The 15,029-nt window shown below is 45.9% G+C and overlaps 1 protein-coding gene across 11 annotated transcripts in view; it reads left to right on the top strand.

Moving 5' to 3' along the window:
* agrn (agrin) overlaps positions 1-15,029 on the top strand; it is a 540,540-nt gene that overhangs the window by 363,585 nt on the left and 161,926 nt on the right. For all 11 annotated transcript variants that reach the window (XM_085967315.1, XM_085967316.1, XM_085967311.1 and 8 more), the window contains one exon: positions 10,151-10,366. In XM_085967315.1, coding sequence (XP_085823441.1) covers positions 10,151-10,366 — 216 coding nt within the window. The remainder of the gene's footprint in view (positions 1-10,150; positions 10,367-15,029) is intronic.

Below are 15,029 nucleotides of genomic sequence, written 5' to 3'. Positions count from 1 at the left end.
ATCCACTATCACAGAACCATCTCCTGAATCTAACAGAATTAGACACACGAAATAGGAGCAGGATCAGGCTACATGGCCCCTGGGCCCGCCCCGCTACCCACAGGGCCATGACCGATCCGAACCTAGACTCATGTCCAAATTCCTGCCTGCTCCCCATAACCCTTTATTCCCTTTACTTCTAGGAAACTGTCTATTTCTGTTTTAAATTTATGTAATGATGTAGCTTCTACAGCTTTTTGGGGCAGCATATTCCATGGACCTACCACCCTCTGAGTGAAGTAGTTCCTCCTCATCTCAGTTTTGAAAGAGCAGCCCCTTATTCTAAGACTATGCCCCCTAGTTCTAGTTTCACCCATCATCGGGAACATCTTCCCCGCATCCACCCGATCCAACCCCTTCACAATCTTATATGTTTCAATAAGATCGCCTCTCATTCTTCTGAACTCCAATGAGTAGAGTCCCAATCTACTCAACCTCTCCTCATATGTCAACCCCCTCATCCCCGGGATTAACCGAGTGAACCTTCTTTGTACTGCCTCGAGAGCAATTGTGTCTTTTCTTAAGTATGGACACCAAAACTGTATGCAGTATTCCAGGTGCGGTCTCACCAATACCTTGTACAACTGAAGCAATACCTCCCTATTTTTATATTCTATCCCCCTAGCAATGAAAGCCAACATTCCATTGGCCTTCTTAATCACTTGCTGCACCTGCATACTAATCTTTTGAGTTTCGTGCACCAGGACCCCCAGATCCCTTTGTACTTCAGTACTTTCCAGTTTCTTGCCATTAAGATAATAACTTGCTCTACGATTTTTCCTGCCAAAGTGCATAACCTCACACTTTCCAGTATTGTATTCCATCTGCCAAATCTCTGCCCACTTACTTAACCTGTCTATGTCCCCTTGCAGGTTTTTTATGTCCTCCTCACTCACTACTTTCCCTCCCATCTTAGTATCATCTGCAAACTTTGATATGTTACACTCGGTCCCCTCCTCCAAATCGTTAATATAGATTGTAAAGAGTTGGGGACCCAGCACTGACCCCTGTGGAACACCACTAGTTACTGATTGCCAGTCCAAGAATGAACCATTTATCCCAACTCTCTGCCTTCTGTTAGATAGCCAATCCTCTATCCATGCCAGAATATTACCCCCAATCCTGTGATTTTTTATCTTAAGCAATAATCTTTTGTGTGGCACCTTGTCAAATGCCTTTTGGAAGTCTAAATACACTACGTCCACTGGTTCCCCTTTATCCACCCTATATGTTACTTCCTCAAAGAACTCCAGCAAATTTGTCAAACATGACTTCCCCTTCATAAAACCATGCTGACTTTGTCCTATTAAATTATGATTATCCAAATGTCCTGTTACTGTCTCCTTAATAATGGACTCCAATATTTTACCTACCACAGATGTTAGGCTAACCGGTCTATAGTTTCCAGCCTTCTGTCTACTGCCCTATTTAAATAAGGGTGTTACATTAGCAGTTTTCCAGTCTGCCGGGACCTTTGCCGAGTCCAGGGAGTTTTGGAAAATTATTACCAATGCATCCACAATCCCTACCGCCACTTCCCTCAAGACCCTAGGATGTAAGCCATCAGCTCCAGGTGATTTATCCGCCTTGAGTCCCATTATTTTACCGAGTACCACTGGTACCAAGTACCATAAATGCCGGCCTTGCCAGCGACGCCCACATCCTGTGAATGAATAAAAAATAAATATCCGCCTGATTTGAAAGACGTATTTCATCACAACCTCCAGCCTCCACTGCCCCGCGCCCGGTCAAACAGCCTTACCCCCCATCTCCAATATTTATAGAACCAAAGTGTTCAAAGAAAATGGGGGGGAGAAAAACACCCAATTTTAACAATGCCCCAATGATTTCTCTCCCGGCTTTGCTCGCAGCGATGACAGGAGATTAATCTTCAATTCCTGGCAAGTCCACAACAGTCCTGGAGAGTTAGAAACCCTTGGCCACAAGGGAGGGATGGGGGGTGGGCGGGGGAAAGAACCCTGCAGCGTTCCATTTCTAAAAACTATCCAGTGTTTGTCATAGCGGCTAGCGTCAGTCGTTGGCAAAATGAGATCTCAGCGGGCAGCCTAGGTAAAGAGAACCTGTAAATGTTACAGTTCATTTGGGAAGTGGGCAGAAAATGGAAGAATAAACTGGGGCCAAACACGAAGAGACGCGCGGGAATAAGCAATGAACATTTTTAATTTTGAAAAAAAAATGGTCTCATAATGTAAGGGTGGGAAGATGGAGCTTCATATTTCCAAATAATCGCTCAAATTGCTGTGGTAATAACTCGCTACAGGGAGATGGAACTGAATGCAATGAAAGAGTGCTTGGCTAAAGGCAGCAGGGAAACCCTGGGAAAGGAAATTAACTTACTTTAAAAAGACCTCAAGGAACGGAAATCTATTAAATACCACTGTTAGTGAAATATGGAGGAGGTTCGTTATCTTTATATTAAAATGTATTGTGTTTGGCACGTACATAGTGTCTGTCAAGCCGTCGGCCACTGTTCTTTTATCGCAAGTGTTAGTTTAGCTTAGTTGGTAGAACCTTCGCCTCGGAGTCAGAAGATTGTGGGTTGAAGCCTCACTACGGACTTGAACACATAATCTCGGCCAACACTTCAGTGCAGTACTGACAGTGTGCTGCGTTTTCAGAGGTGATGTTAAACGCGATCTGTCAGCTCAGGTGGGTGTTAAAGTACCAAAGGCGCTGTTTAAAGAGGAGCAGGAAGTTCTCCCAGTGTTCTGGCCAATATTCTTCCCTCCACTCAAACCAACAGCACTCGATCAAACCCCTTCATAATTTTAAAGACATCCTTTCTAAAGAACCCCAGGCTGTTTCTGCTGACACCCAATCCCACCTGTGCTCTCCGCTCGCTCTCAAGTCCTCAGTCCTGCTACAAATGCTTCACTTGTGGTAGTATCTATCCCTGAGCCACAGATGGGTAAAGCCAATGGTGGACCCTGCCCCTGATTGCTATACCAGTGTTTGTAAGGTGCTCGCTCATGGATGTTGGACGGTAACGGGGTCAAGCCTGGCTCAGCTGCCCTCGACAGTCAAGTTACCTGCCAAAAACAACTTGCATTTGTACAGTATCTTTAACATAGCAAAATGTCCCAAGGCGCTTCACAGGAGCGTTATCAAACAAAATTTGACACCAAGCCAGATAAGGAGATATTAGGAAGGTAACCAAAAGCTTGGTCAAAGAAGGTAGATTTTAAGGAGCGTTTTAAAGGAGGAGAGAGGGGTAGAGAGGCGGAGAGGTTTAGGGAGGGAATTCCAGAGTTCAGGGCCCCGGCAGCTGAAGGCACGGCCGCCAATGTGAAGCAATTAAAATCACACATGAAGACTGGCCACTTCTAGTTAGGTACCCGGACACTGCTGGTGCCTGAGTAAGCGAATCCCAGCCCCTTCGAAAGAAAAGAGGAGTAAGATTAGAAGATAAAAAAACAAGGAACCTGGCTTCATGGAAAAAGTGTTTTGGAAATGTTATTTTGTTGACTAACACATCACCTGCTAACCTGCATCACATCATTGATGGAACGGAAACAATGCGCAGTTTTTTCGGGGCTGTTGTTGCTTCCTGAACAACAACAACAACAACTTGCATTTATGTAGCGCCTTTAATTTCCCCCAAAAGTTGGCAAACGGTTTTTCTTGAAGGCGCTGCCCCTTTAAGAGCGGGTGTTTGTGCCCATTACGAACAGTGGAGCTGATCACCAAGCAGCACAGCTGTGTGACTTTCATGCCTCCTCTACTGAGCCTTGCAGAGTGTGCCTTTAAACCCGCCGTGTGCCTTTAAACCCGCCGTGTGCCTTTAAACCCGCCGTGTGCCTTTAAACCTGCCGTGTGCCTTTAAGCTCGCAGTGTGCCTTTAAACCCGCCGTGTGCCTTTAAACCCGCCGTGTGCCTTTAAACCCGCCATGTGCCTTTAAACCCGCCGTGTGCCTTTAAGCTCGCAGTGTGCCTTTAAACCCGCCGTGTGCCTTTAAACCCGCCGTGTGCCTTTAAACCCGCAGTGTGCCTTTAAACCCGCCGTGTGCCTTTAAACCCGCCGTGTGCCTTTAAACCCGCCGTGTGCCTTTAAACCCGCCGTGTGCCTTTAAACCCGCAGTGTGCCTTTAAACCCGCAGTGTGCCTTTAAACCCGCAGTGTGCCTTTAAACCCGCCGTGTGCCTTTAAACCCGCCGTGTGCCTTTAAACCCGCCGTGTGCCTTTAAACCCGCCGTGTGCCAATGTCAATGAGAATTGGTTCTGACGCACGACATTCAACTTGGGTCAATGCAGTGAGAATGGAGGCAGAATTGCAGCTGTGGCTGCAATTGCATTCCTTGGCAGAGCGGGAGAGTGAACCTGCCTACCCGTTACCTTGTTCTAAATAAATTTAATAGCATTTTGGGGAGGGATGGGCAGAATACTGGGGAGGCTTTGACTCTCATGTTTATCCCGTTGTCTTGTGTATAATTTGATTTTTTTTTTTCTTTGTTCAGAAGGATAATGTGTCCTTTGCCTTTGAGTCACAATTTAATTGGGTCAAATGTTTATTTATAAACCTGGATGCGCCGATCTGCTGTGCCAGTTTTTGAACCTGGATTGACTAACACGGGTAAAGTGTGCTGGAGTTGGGGCTGGTAATCAGCCTGTATTATTAATGGGTGTCCTGTGGAGACTGAGTGAGTCTGTATACCATGGGCTCGGTGAAAGGGAAGAATGCAAAGTGCTCGGGAGGGATGGAATTCCTCTTCCTGGAGACTTGCGCTCAAAAGCTTCCTTTTACAACGCGGCATTTGTTTTCTTCAAAGTTGATCTCAGTTTAGCAACACAGAAATTAAAACTCTGGTTCCTCATGGGAATACATTAACGGATTCTGGTTGCCATGGGCTACTGTAGACCCCTCAGTGGGGTGCTGCTGCGTCAACGCTCTCTAATAAACTGTCTGTTAAAATGCTACCTGGGAATACTAAGCCATTTGTACAAGAAGATTTCCAGGCCCGTACCTCGGAGCTGGGGAGCGGGAAAGTCGCCCATGGTTTCCGATCTTACTCACTATGCAGTGACCTTTGCTGGAAAGTGCACGTTGGATGAAAGCAAGGGGTGGGCACAGCCGTCACGCCCTTAGTGGTTGAATAACTCGCTAACGCTCACCAACCGACACAGCACTCACCAAGAATGGGCATGAGTGAGGTACGGGAAGAGTTGCTGTACCGGTGCAAACGAGTAGAGAAATTAGAGAAAACTGGAGGTTTTTTTTTTATTGGAGGAAAATAAACACAGCAATAGCTTCTTCTTGAAGTGTGAACAAATTTTCACTGGGCTCTCAGGCATTGCAAGGTACTTAGAAGCTAATGTGTGTGAATAGGGTGAGACCAATTGTCCATTAAGCAGCCCATTTCTGACAGACCGACTTAATTGTTAAGAAATAACTACAGGTAAAAGAGAAAATGATGGAATTTATTTCTGATGCTGGAAGGTAATGGAGTGATAACTCCCAGATACCAATTATAATCCATCTCAGTTGATGACCTTGGAACTTCTTTCTCAGTGCAGCTTCTTTGCAAGAGAAAAACAAATCACTTCGACCTCTAAAGTTACGACTTTCCTAGCTCTTGAGTGGGACAGCAACTCCTGATTGAAGCTTGCAGTGTCGTCTTTTATGAGGACTTGAAGTGTATTTTTTTTTTGCGCTCACCGAGTTGAAGGATGTTAGTGCCAAAGAGTGCAACATTTTCCATGTCAGGCAGCTAGTGTCCCCATCAACCCGCCAAGGTCACATACAGTATGGTTCAGTGGAGACTGATGCTCCCTTTACTCTGCCCGACAGTAGGCCTTATCTCCAAACTCAGGAGCGCTCCAACTGCCGCAGTGTGAACTTTTTCCACTGCCTACCCCAAACATCTGGTTGTCCATCTGATAAGTGAGATAGCAGATGTAGTGACAATTAAGGACAGGTTTGTCCTGTGGGGCCCATGCCCAGTAGCAGCTGGATTGAGACTGTCTCAACTCATTTCAGTTAGGACCCCTGCAGCTAACAAATGGAAGAGAGTTCAATAGCAAAATACTGCAGATGCTGGAAATCCAAAATAACAACAGAGAATGCGGGAAAAACTCAGCAGGTCAGGCAACATCCGTGGAGAGAAATTTGAGTTGACGTTAGAAGGGTTTCAACCCGAAACGTCAACTCAAATTTCTCTCCACGGATGTTGCCTGACCTGCTGAGTTTTTCCAGCATTCTCTGTTGTTATTTTGGAAGAGAGTTCAGTCTGGGTTAGAATCCTAGAATGGTTACAGTACAGCAGGAGGCCAGTTGGCCCATCGAGCCCGTGCCGGCTCTCTGCAAGAGCACTAGCTAGTCCCACTCTCGTCCCCCCCCCACCCCCCAACTTACCCCGTCACCCTGCAAATTCTTTTCCTTCTGGTACTTATCGAAGTTACAAGTTTTAACCTTGCAGCAGCAGCTCTCGAGTTGAAATTCAAACCAGACATGAAAGAACGGTGTCTAGTCCAGTGCACCTCCTGATTGTAGTATTGTATTCTGTAAGTGTTGAATGGAATTTAAAATGCTAGATGCAATTTTAAGGATTCCTCCAGCAAATCTTGGAAATTGTAGCTATCTAACCCTCAAGAACATAGGAACAGGAGTAGGCCATTCAGTCCCTCGAAGCCTATTCCGCCATTAAATTAGATTATGGCCGATCTGTATCTTAACTCCCTTTGTCAGCTGTGGCTCAGTTGGTAGCACCCTTGCTTCTGAGTCAGAAGGTTATGGGTTCATAATCCTACTCCAGAGACTTAAGCACAAAAATCTAGGGAATGCTGTACTTTTGGAGGTGCCGTCTTTCTGATGAGATGTTAAACTGAGACCCTGTCTGCCCTCTCAGGTGGACGTAAAAGATGGCACTATTTTGAAGAAGAGTAGGGGAGTTCTCCCCGGTGTCCTGGCCAATATTTATCCCTCAATCAACTTCACTAAAAACAGATTATCTGGTCATTATCACATTGCTGTTTGAGGGAGCTTGCTGTTCACAAATTGGCTGCTGCGTTTCCTACATTACAACAGTGACTACACTTCACAAAGTACTTCATTGGCTGTAAAGCGCTTTGGGACTTCCGGTGGTCATGAAAGGCGCTATAGAAATGCAAGTCATTCTTTTTCCATCCACCTAGTTTGGTTACTTAATACCCTTGCCTAACAAAAATCAGAAGAGACTTTATAGCTGTGTGATTTGGGAGCGGCGTGGATCCTCTTCATTAGGCAGACGATTATTTATTTCCAATTACCTGTATCTACAAGTGTTGGAATTACAAAGCTGTCACAACTGTAAAATAGTGCATCAATCGTACAATAAAACTCCAAGTAATGAGACCTTGTGCCAGCAAGCAACCAGATCAAAGACTTGATGAATTGACTCTAAAGATGGCCCTAACCTCGGGGTAATGAGAAATATTGAATTGCAACAAAAATATTATGGGCTGCCTTGATAATATTGCCATCGTAAACTCTTGACTTCCTCCGTGCTCCTCCAAGCCACAATGCAGAGAAAAAGAGAAAGGAAATACTAGAACACTGAAACAAAAAGAAAATGCTGGAAATAAGCAAGTCCCTTTATAGAACTAATATTATTCACCAATTTTCCTTCTTTTAAAATAAAAACTGTTTGCAGGACATTAAAGCATTTAGCTGCCTTTCTGTGACAGGAGTCATCATCTAGGAAAGCCAACTCTCGCGATTTTTAATGAAAATTCAGCCCAACTCGTGATTCACCTCCAGAAAACTCACGATTTTAAACTCTCGTCTGCAATCTTGTTGACGCGCTGAGCCAAGCAGCAGTGCGCGCTCCGCCACACACTATGCGGAGGAGTCCAACTCGCCGGGCATTTCTGGGTGATGTAGTTCCGTTCTCGTCGTAACACCGGCCGGAGCCGCGCAAGTCCGGCTCGGCGAGAACGGCGTTGGCCGCAATGCGCACTGCTTCGCACCAATTCCCGCTGCTGCAGAATGCAACGTTCTACTGATTGCGGAAGTGACTCTGGGGAAGGGCGAGCGGCGCGCGCCAGCTACTACCCGTCAGTCACCAGTTGCCTCGGGAACGGGAGCCGGAGTTGCCATGGTGCGGCGGGTTCCATGCTGACGTTGCAGGTGTTGGCTCGGTCTCTGCCGGCGCTGATGAGGAGCGAAGTGGCGGCCGGTAGCGAGCGGGACTGGCTCCTGGCCCAGGCTCTGGCTGCCACAGCAGCTGGGAGGCTGCGGGAGACGGGGTTGGGCCTGGGCTCAGGCAGCAGCCTCGGGCTGGAGTAGGAGGGAGGCGGGGATGGGAGTGCGAGGATGCCCGGTTTGGCAGCCATTTAGTGCTGGGTTATTCGGGCTCATTTTAAACTGCGGTGAAGACGTGTGGGCTTGTCCCCGGGGGCCTGGCCTCCCTGTGCCGCTCCCCGCACTGTGTCAGGGTGCTGCAGTTCTGGTCTAGGCCACTGAGGAAGCCTGGCCTGGGATCATGTCTGCAGATTGCATCATCCAGGGAGAGGAGAATTGCAGGTGTAGCCTGGTGTGTCCAAGTAACCTGGCTGGGGCAGTGCTGTGACTGTAACCTGCTTATAGATACCCTGTAGTACTAAATTTAGCTTTTACTACTGTGTCCCTTGTTCTACTGTTTAAAGTAATATTCTGGATTTAGCTTATCCATTCCCTTAACAATGTTATATACCGCTATAAGATCTCCTCTCAGATGCATAGGAATTGTTGGATGAGTATGGTCGTGCAGTGGTTATGTTACTGGGCTTGTAATTCTGAGGCTTGGACCCTGGCCTAATAATCTGCGAGACATGAGTTCAAATCCCACCGTTAACAGCTGGGGAATTTAAATTCAGTTAATTAAATAAATCAGGAATAAAAAGCTAGTATTTGTAATGGTGACCATAAAACTCCTGGATTGTTGTAAAAACCCAACTGGTTTGCGAATGTCTTTTAGAGAAGGCAATCTGCTGTCCTTACCCGGTCTGACCTATATGTGACTCCAGACCCACAGCAATGTGGTTGACTCTTAACTGCCCTCTGAAATAGCCTAACAAGCCATTCAGTTGTACCAAACCGCTACAACAAAGTCAGCACTGTGCACGTACCTTGACTGCCGTGGTTCAAGAAGGTAGCTCACCACCACCTTCTCGAGGATAATTAGGGATGGGCAATAAATGTCAGCCTTGCCAGTGACTCCCATGAACGAAGAAAAGAGTCCAAGGTCCACCCAAGATTGCATTCTACCATCCCGGTAGTTGCATGATTCAACAATACTTCATTTTCCGGCTGAATGTCAGGTTTTGCTATTGGTATGTATTAACAGGGGCCATATAGGCTTTCTTGATTGCTCATTGGGTAAATGCACCTGAGATAGTAGTAATAAAAGGAATTAATAGCAATGCCAACTATCGCGATTTTTAATGAAAATTTATCCCAACTCGAGAAGGGTGGTGACCTAAGATTATGCAAGGGTTTGATAGGGTAGACGCAGCGAAGCTGTTTCCACTTGTGGGGGAGACCAAATCTAGGGGCCATAAATACAAGATAGTCACTCATAAATCCAATAGGGAATTCAGGAGAAACTTCTTTAACCAGAGAGTAGTTAGAATGTGGAATTTGGAGTGGTTGAGGCGAATAGCATAGATGCCCTTTAAGGGGCAGCTAGATAAGTACATGAGGGAGCAAGGAATAGAAGGATGTTCAGATGGGGTTGGATGAAGTCGGGTGGGTGGAGGCTTATGTGGAGCATAAACACCGGCATGGACCAGTTGGGCCGAATGGCCTGTTTCTGTGCTGTAAATCCTATATAATTCCATGTGTGTAAAAGTAATTGGAGCTCCGTGGTCCCATTCGTTAATCATTGCTCCTACTGTTTCCCCGATGATGATGTTGCTGCAGGGTTAGATGTTTGAGCTGGCGCAGTCTCTGCTATTTCCGTACCCTACCACTGTTCAGTGCAGGAGACATTGTTCTACTAGCATTACGTTGATCAGTTGATGAGCATTTCACACTGCGTTCTCGGTCTGACCTCGATCCAACTTGCGCAGTGGAGCGGGACCTTGCAACCATTAGAAAGATGAGATCTCTAACGGCGTTCTTCCCTTCCTTCCCCAGTGTGTAGAGGTGTCCTCTGCGGATTCGGAGCCGTCTGTGAAAGAGATCCCAACGAGCCAGCCAAGGGAATATGCGTCTGCAAGAAGGGCGCCTGTCCGTCTGTGGTGGCGCCGGTCTGCGGCTCGGATTATTCCACGTACAGTAACGAATGCGAGCTGGAGATGGCCCAGTGCACTCAGCAGCGAAGGATCAAGGTTATCAGCAAAGGGCCTTGCGGTAAGTCTTGAGATTTATTTAGGAAAACAATTGATGCCTCAGTGCGACAGGAACATCCAGCTACAAACAAGGAAAGGACATGCATTCGTCTGGCATCTTATCAGCCCTTGGCAGCCAATGAATTTCTTTTGAAATATAGTCACTGTTGGTGTGGCAGCTAATTGTGAAAGGACGATCTCACAAACAGCAAATGAGTTGAATGATGAGTTAATCTGTGTTTTTTAGGAGTCCTTTGGTTGAGTGAGGAATGGGGCCAGGGCACATTTTGGACAGCGCATCCTCTGTTCATCTAAGCGGGCAGATGGAGCCTCAGTTTAACATCTCATCCAAAAGCTGGCACCTCCTAGAATGCAGCACTGCCTCAGTACTGCACTGAAGTGTCAGCTGAGATGTTGAAGTACTGGAGTGGGATTTGAAACTACAACCTACTGACTCAAAGGGAGAGGTTAAGGGAAACTCTTTTACACAGAGGGTTGGGTCGATTAGGCTTATAATCGTTAGAGTTTAGAAGAATGAGAGGGGATCTCATTGAAACTTATAAAATTCTAACAGGACTAGACAGACTAGATGCAGGAAGGACGTTCTCGATGGCGGGGGAGTCCAGAACCAGGGGTCACAGTCTAAGGATAAGGGGTAAGCCATTTAGGACTGAGATGAGGATGAATTTCTTCACCCAGAGAGTGGTGAACCTGTGGAATTCTCTACCACAGAAGGCAGTAGAGGCCAATTCATTAAATATATTCAAGAAGGAGTTAGATATATTTCTTAAGGTTAAAGGGATCAAGGGATGTGGGGAGAAAGCAGGGACAGGGTACTGAATTTGTATGATCAGCCATGATCTCATTAAATGGTGGAACAGGCTCGAGGGGCCGAATGGCCTACTCCTGCTCCTATCTTCTATGTTGCTAGGATATGGCATGCCCTATCACAAACAGCGAGGGGAGACAAAATCCGTAATAGCTTTCAAAAGGAAAGTGGATACATACTTGAGAGAAAAAAAATGGTATTGGAAAAGGGCAGTGGAATGGGACTAAGTGGATAGCCTTATCAGGGAGCTTGTACAGACGAGATAGCCTCTTTCCATGCTATAAAGTTCTATGATTATAGAGGGAAAGGGGTACCAACTGAGCCAGGTGACACTTAGAGCCTGACAGAAATGAGAGAAATACACACATCCAGAAGTGGGAAAGACCATGTCAAGGTTTTGGGAGGTACGGTACTAAATACAGGGATGCAGGCTGGCCCACTATCAGACAGCCCAGAGGCCTCTGGGTATGTGCGGGAGTGGGGAGGTGTGGGTCACGATAGTGGGAGCACGAGCCCCTTCAGCTCTATCACCAGTCAAACTTGGGGGAGGTTGCACGGTGCACATTTCACCTAGTTGTCTCCTAAATAGGTCAGAGAACCCGATTAGAGCAGGAAGAGCGTTGGCGCTAACGGAGCGGTCAGACTACCAGCCACATTTTGAGGTCATTACAAACCCGTCAATGCAGATTTCAGCAAAGTTAAACTCAACCCCTAAGTCCCCTAACCCTTCCACCACTGCTTGGCATCTGTTTCCAGCTCTTGTGTATTACCTTTGGGACATAGACTATATAAATACATGTTGTTGTTCTTTTCCCTAAGCTCTGGGAACAGGTCGTCAGCTCATTGCCTCTGCAAGGCAGTGGAATAGAGAAATGAAAGATTCTTGATCTCTGCAGATTTAGCCAATCTCATCCAGGGAGATAGAACAGGCGGACATGACATTGAAAGATGAGATTAGTAATGAGATAAGTGCATTTAAAATTTTAAAAAAGGGGGATATGTTAAATAAGCTAATCAAACTCAAAGAAGATAAAACCCCCTGGTCCGGATGGATTGCATCCATGCATTTTAAAAGAATCTAGAGAAGATTCTACTATGCATATTTAATAATTCGTTAGAAAATGGTGTAGTGCCAGAGGACTGGCGGATAGCTAACGTAATGCCTATATTTAAGAAGGGGGATAGAGCATGTCCAGGGAATTATAGACCAGTCAGCTTAACATCAGTGATAGGAAAAATAATGGAATCCCTACTAAAGGAGAAAATAGAAGAACATCTAGACACCAAAAATATAATAATGAATAGTCAGCATGGGTTTCAAAAGGGAAAGTCTTGCTTGACCAACCTTATTGAATTTTTTGAAGAGGTAACAGAGAGAGTAGACAATGATAATGCAGTAGATGTAATTTATCTCGATTTTCAAAAGGCCTTCGATACGGTACTCCACAATAGACTGATGAACAAGGTCAGAGAATGCGGAGTCAGGGGACAAGTAGCAGAATGGATTGCTGGCTGGCTTCAGGACAGAAAGCAGAGAGTAGGAGTAAAGGGTTGCTATTCACAGTGGCAGAAGGTGGGTCGTGGTGTTCCACAAGGATCAATGCTGGGACCACTGCTGTTCACAATTTACATTAACGATTTAGACTTAGGAATCAAAAATACAATTTCTAAATTTGCGGATTACACCAAATTGGGGGGGATAGTCAATACTGAGGAGGACTGCAACAAATTACAGGAGGACATTAATAAACTTGCAGAATGGGCATATAATTGGCAAATGAAGTTCAGCACAGATAAATGTGAGGTATTATGTTTTGGTAGGAAGAATAGGGAGGTCACTTATTACTTGGAGGGTGCGGGTGGGGTAGAGGAACAAAGGGATCTCAGAGTATAAATACACAAATCACTAAAAGTTGTGACTCAGGTTAGCAAGGCCATAAAAATGCAAACCAAGCACTGGGGTTTATTTCTAGAGGGATAGAATTGAAAACTAGGGAAGTTATGCTAAACCTGTATCGAACCTTGGTTAGACCACACTTAGAGTACTGTGTACAGTTCTGGTTGCCATATTATAAAAAGGATATAGAGGCACTGGAGAGGGTGCAGAGAAGATTTACAAGGATGATACCAGAAATGTGAGGGTATAAATATTAGGAAAGGATGAAAAGGCTGGGTCTCTTTTCTCTTGAAAAAAGAAGGCTGAGGGGTAACCTAATAGAGGTCTTTAATATTTTGTTAGAGTGGATACAGAGAGAATGTTTCCACTTGTGGGGAAGAGCATAACTAGAGGCCATCAATATAAGATAGTCACCAAGAAATCCAATAGGAAATTCAGAAGAAACTTCTTTACCCAGAGAGTGGTGAGAATGTGGAACTTGCTACCACAGGGAGTGGTTGAGGCGAATAGTATAGATGCATTTAAGGGGAGGCTAGACAAGCATATGAGGGAGAAGGGAATAGAGGGTTACGCTGATAGAGTTAGATGAGGAAAGACGGGAGGAGGCTCGAGTGGAGCATAAACACCGGCATGGACTGGTTGGGCCGAATGGCCTGTTTCTGTGCTGTATATCCGATGTAAGCAGCAGCAATGCTACAATTGGCCACTTGGGGTTGGGAAGGGAGAAATCGGCCATGATGGAAGTTGAGCTGGCACAGGATCTGGCTCACCTGTGATGCCCCTCACGATCGAGAACATAGGGACAGGTGGAGGCCATTCAGCCCCTCGTGGCTGTTCCGCCATTCAATTAGATCAGGGCTGATCTGTATCTTAACTCCATCTACCCGCTTTGGTTCCGTAACCCTTAATACCCTTGCCTAACAAAAATCTATCAATCTTAGTTTTGAAATTTTCAATTGACCCCCCAGCCTCAACAGCTTTTTGGGGGAGAGAGTTCCAGATTTCCACAACCCTTTGTGTGAAGAACGTGCTTCCTGACACCACCCCCCTGAATGGTCTAGCTCTAATGTTAAGGTTATGCCCCCTTGGTCTGGACTCCCCCATCAGAGGAAATAGTTTCCCTCTATCTACCCTATCAAATCCTTTAATCAACTTAAACACCTCAATTAGATCACCTGATTGCTTCCTACCACCTTGTGGTCACTCATAAAGAATGGCCACTCGGGGGTAAGACACAGGAAGGCAGCTGGCACCAGTGGAGTCATACCCACTCCCTCGCAAGAGCTGTGCCTTTGTGGGGATGGCGGGGGGAGGGATAAAACTGGAGAAAAACACTTTTTCTTGGCTGATCGTTACTATAAATGTCTTACTGGGCACAAAACCTGCACTTGCTAACCAACCAAGTAGTGAGATTTCTCTCCACGTCTGATGTGCCCTGGCAGCTCATCAAGAATCCAACAGAAAAAACTGTTATCGAAGCCTCGCTCCAATAGACTCTCTCTCTCTGCAAGATTGCTCTGGCCTGTAGCAAGGCCCCCAGTGTCAGTGTGTTTGTTGTCTCGCAATGCTGCCCACCCCCCCCAGCTTGCAGTGCATCGGGCACGTCCCTTCCAGTTTATCCCAATAAGAAGCTGTGCCGATTTAACATTCTACTCGCGTGTCCTTGTAGCTGCTGCTCTTTCCTGTTAGCTTGCTCCTTCTCTCCATCCTGTCCTGTTCTCCAACAGAGAATATTTGCTACTTGACAGATATTTTTTTAATGATTTAACATTAAACTCTTCAAATGGTCCAGGGACCAGTTTTATTTATTTTTGCCTCCACAAAACTATTTGTTTTTGTTCTGTGTCGGGGCTCGAAACCACTGTTGGAGATATGAACAGGCAAATGCTTAACACACATATTGTGATTCTCCTCTTGGTCCTTTGACTAGCAGGCACAGGAATATTGTACAAGCCCCTA

This window comes from Somniosus microcephalus, chromosome 25, assembly GCF_052327205.1.
Source record: "Somniosus microcephalus isolate GS21.2 chromosome 25, FLI_Smic_1.0, whole genome shotgun sequence".
Lineage (NCBI taxonomy): Eukaryota > Metazoa > Chordata > Chondrichthyes > Squaliformes > Somniosidae > Somniosus > Somniosus microcephalus.
This window is presented reverse-complemented; position numbering and strand designations above follow the sequence as displayed.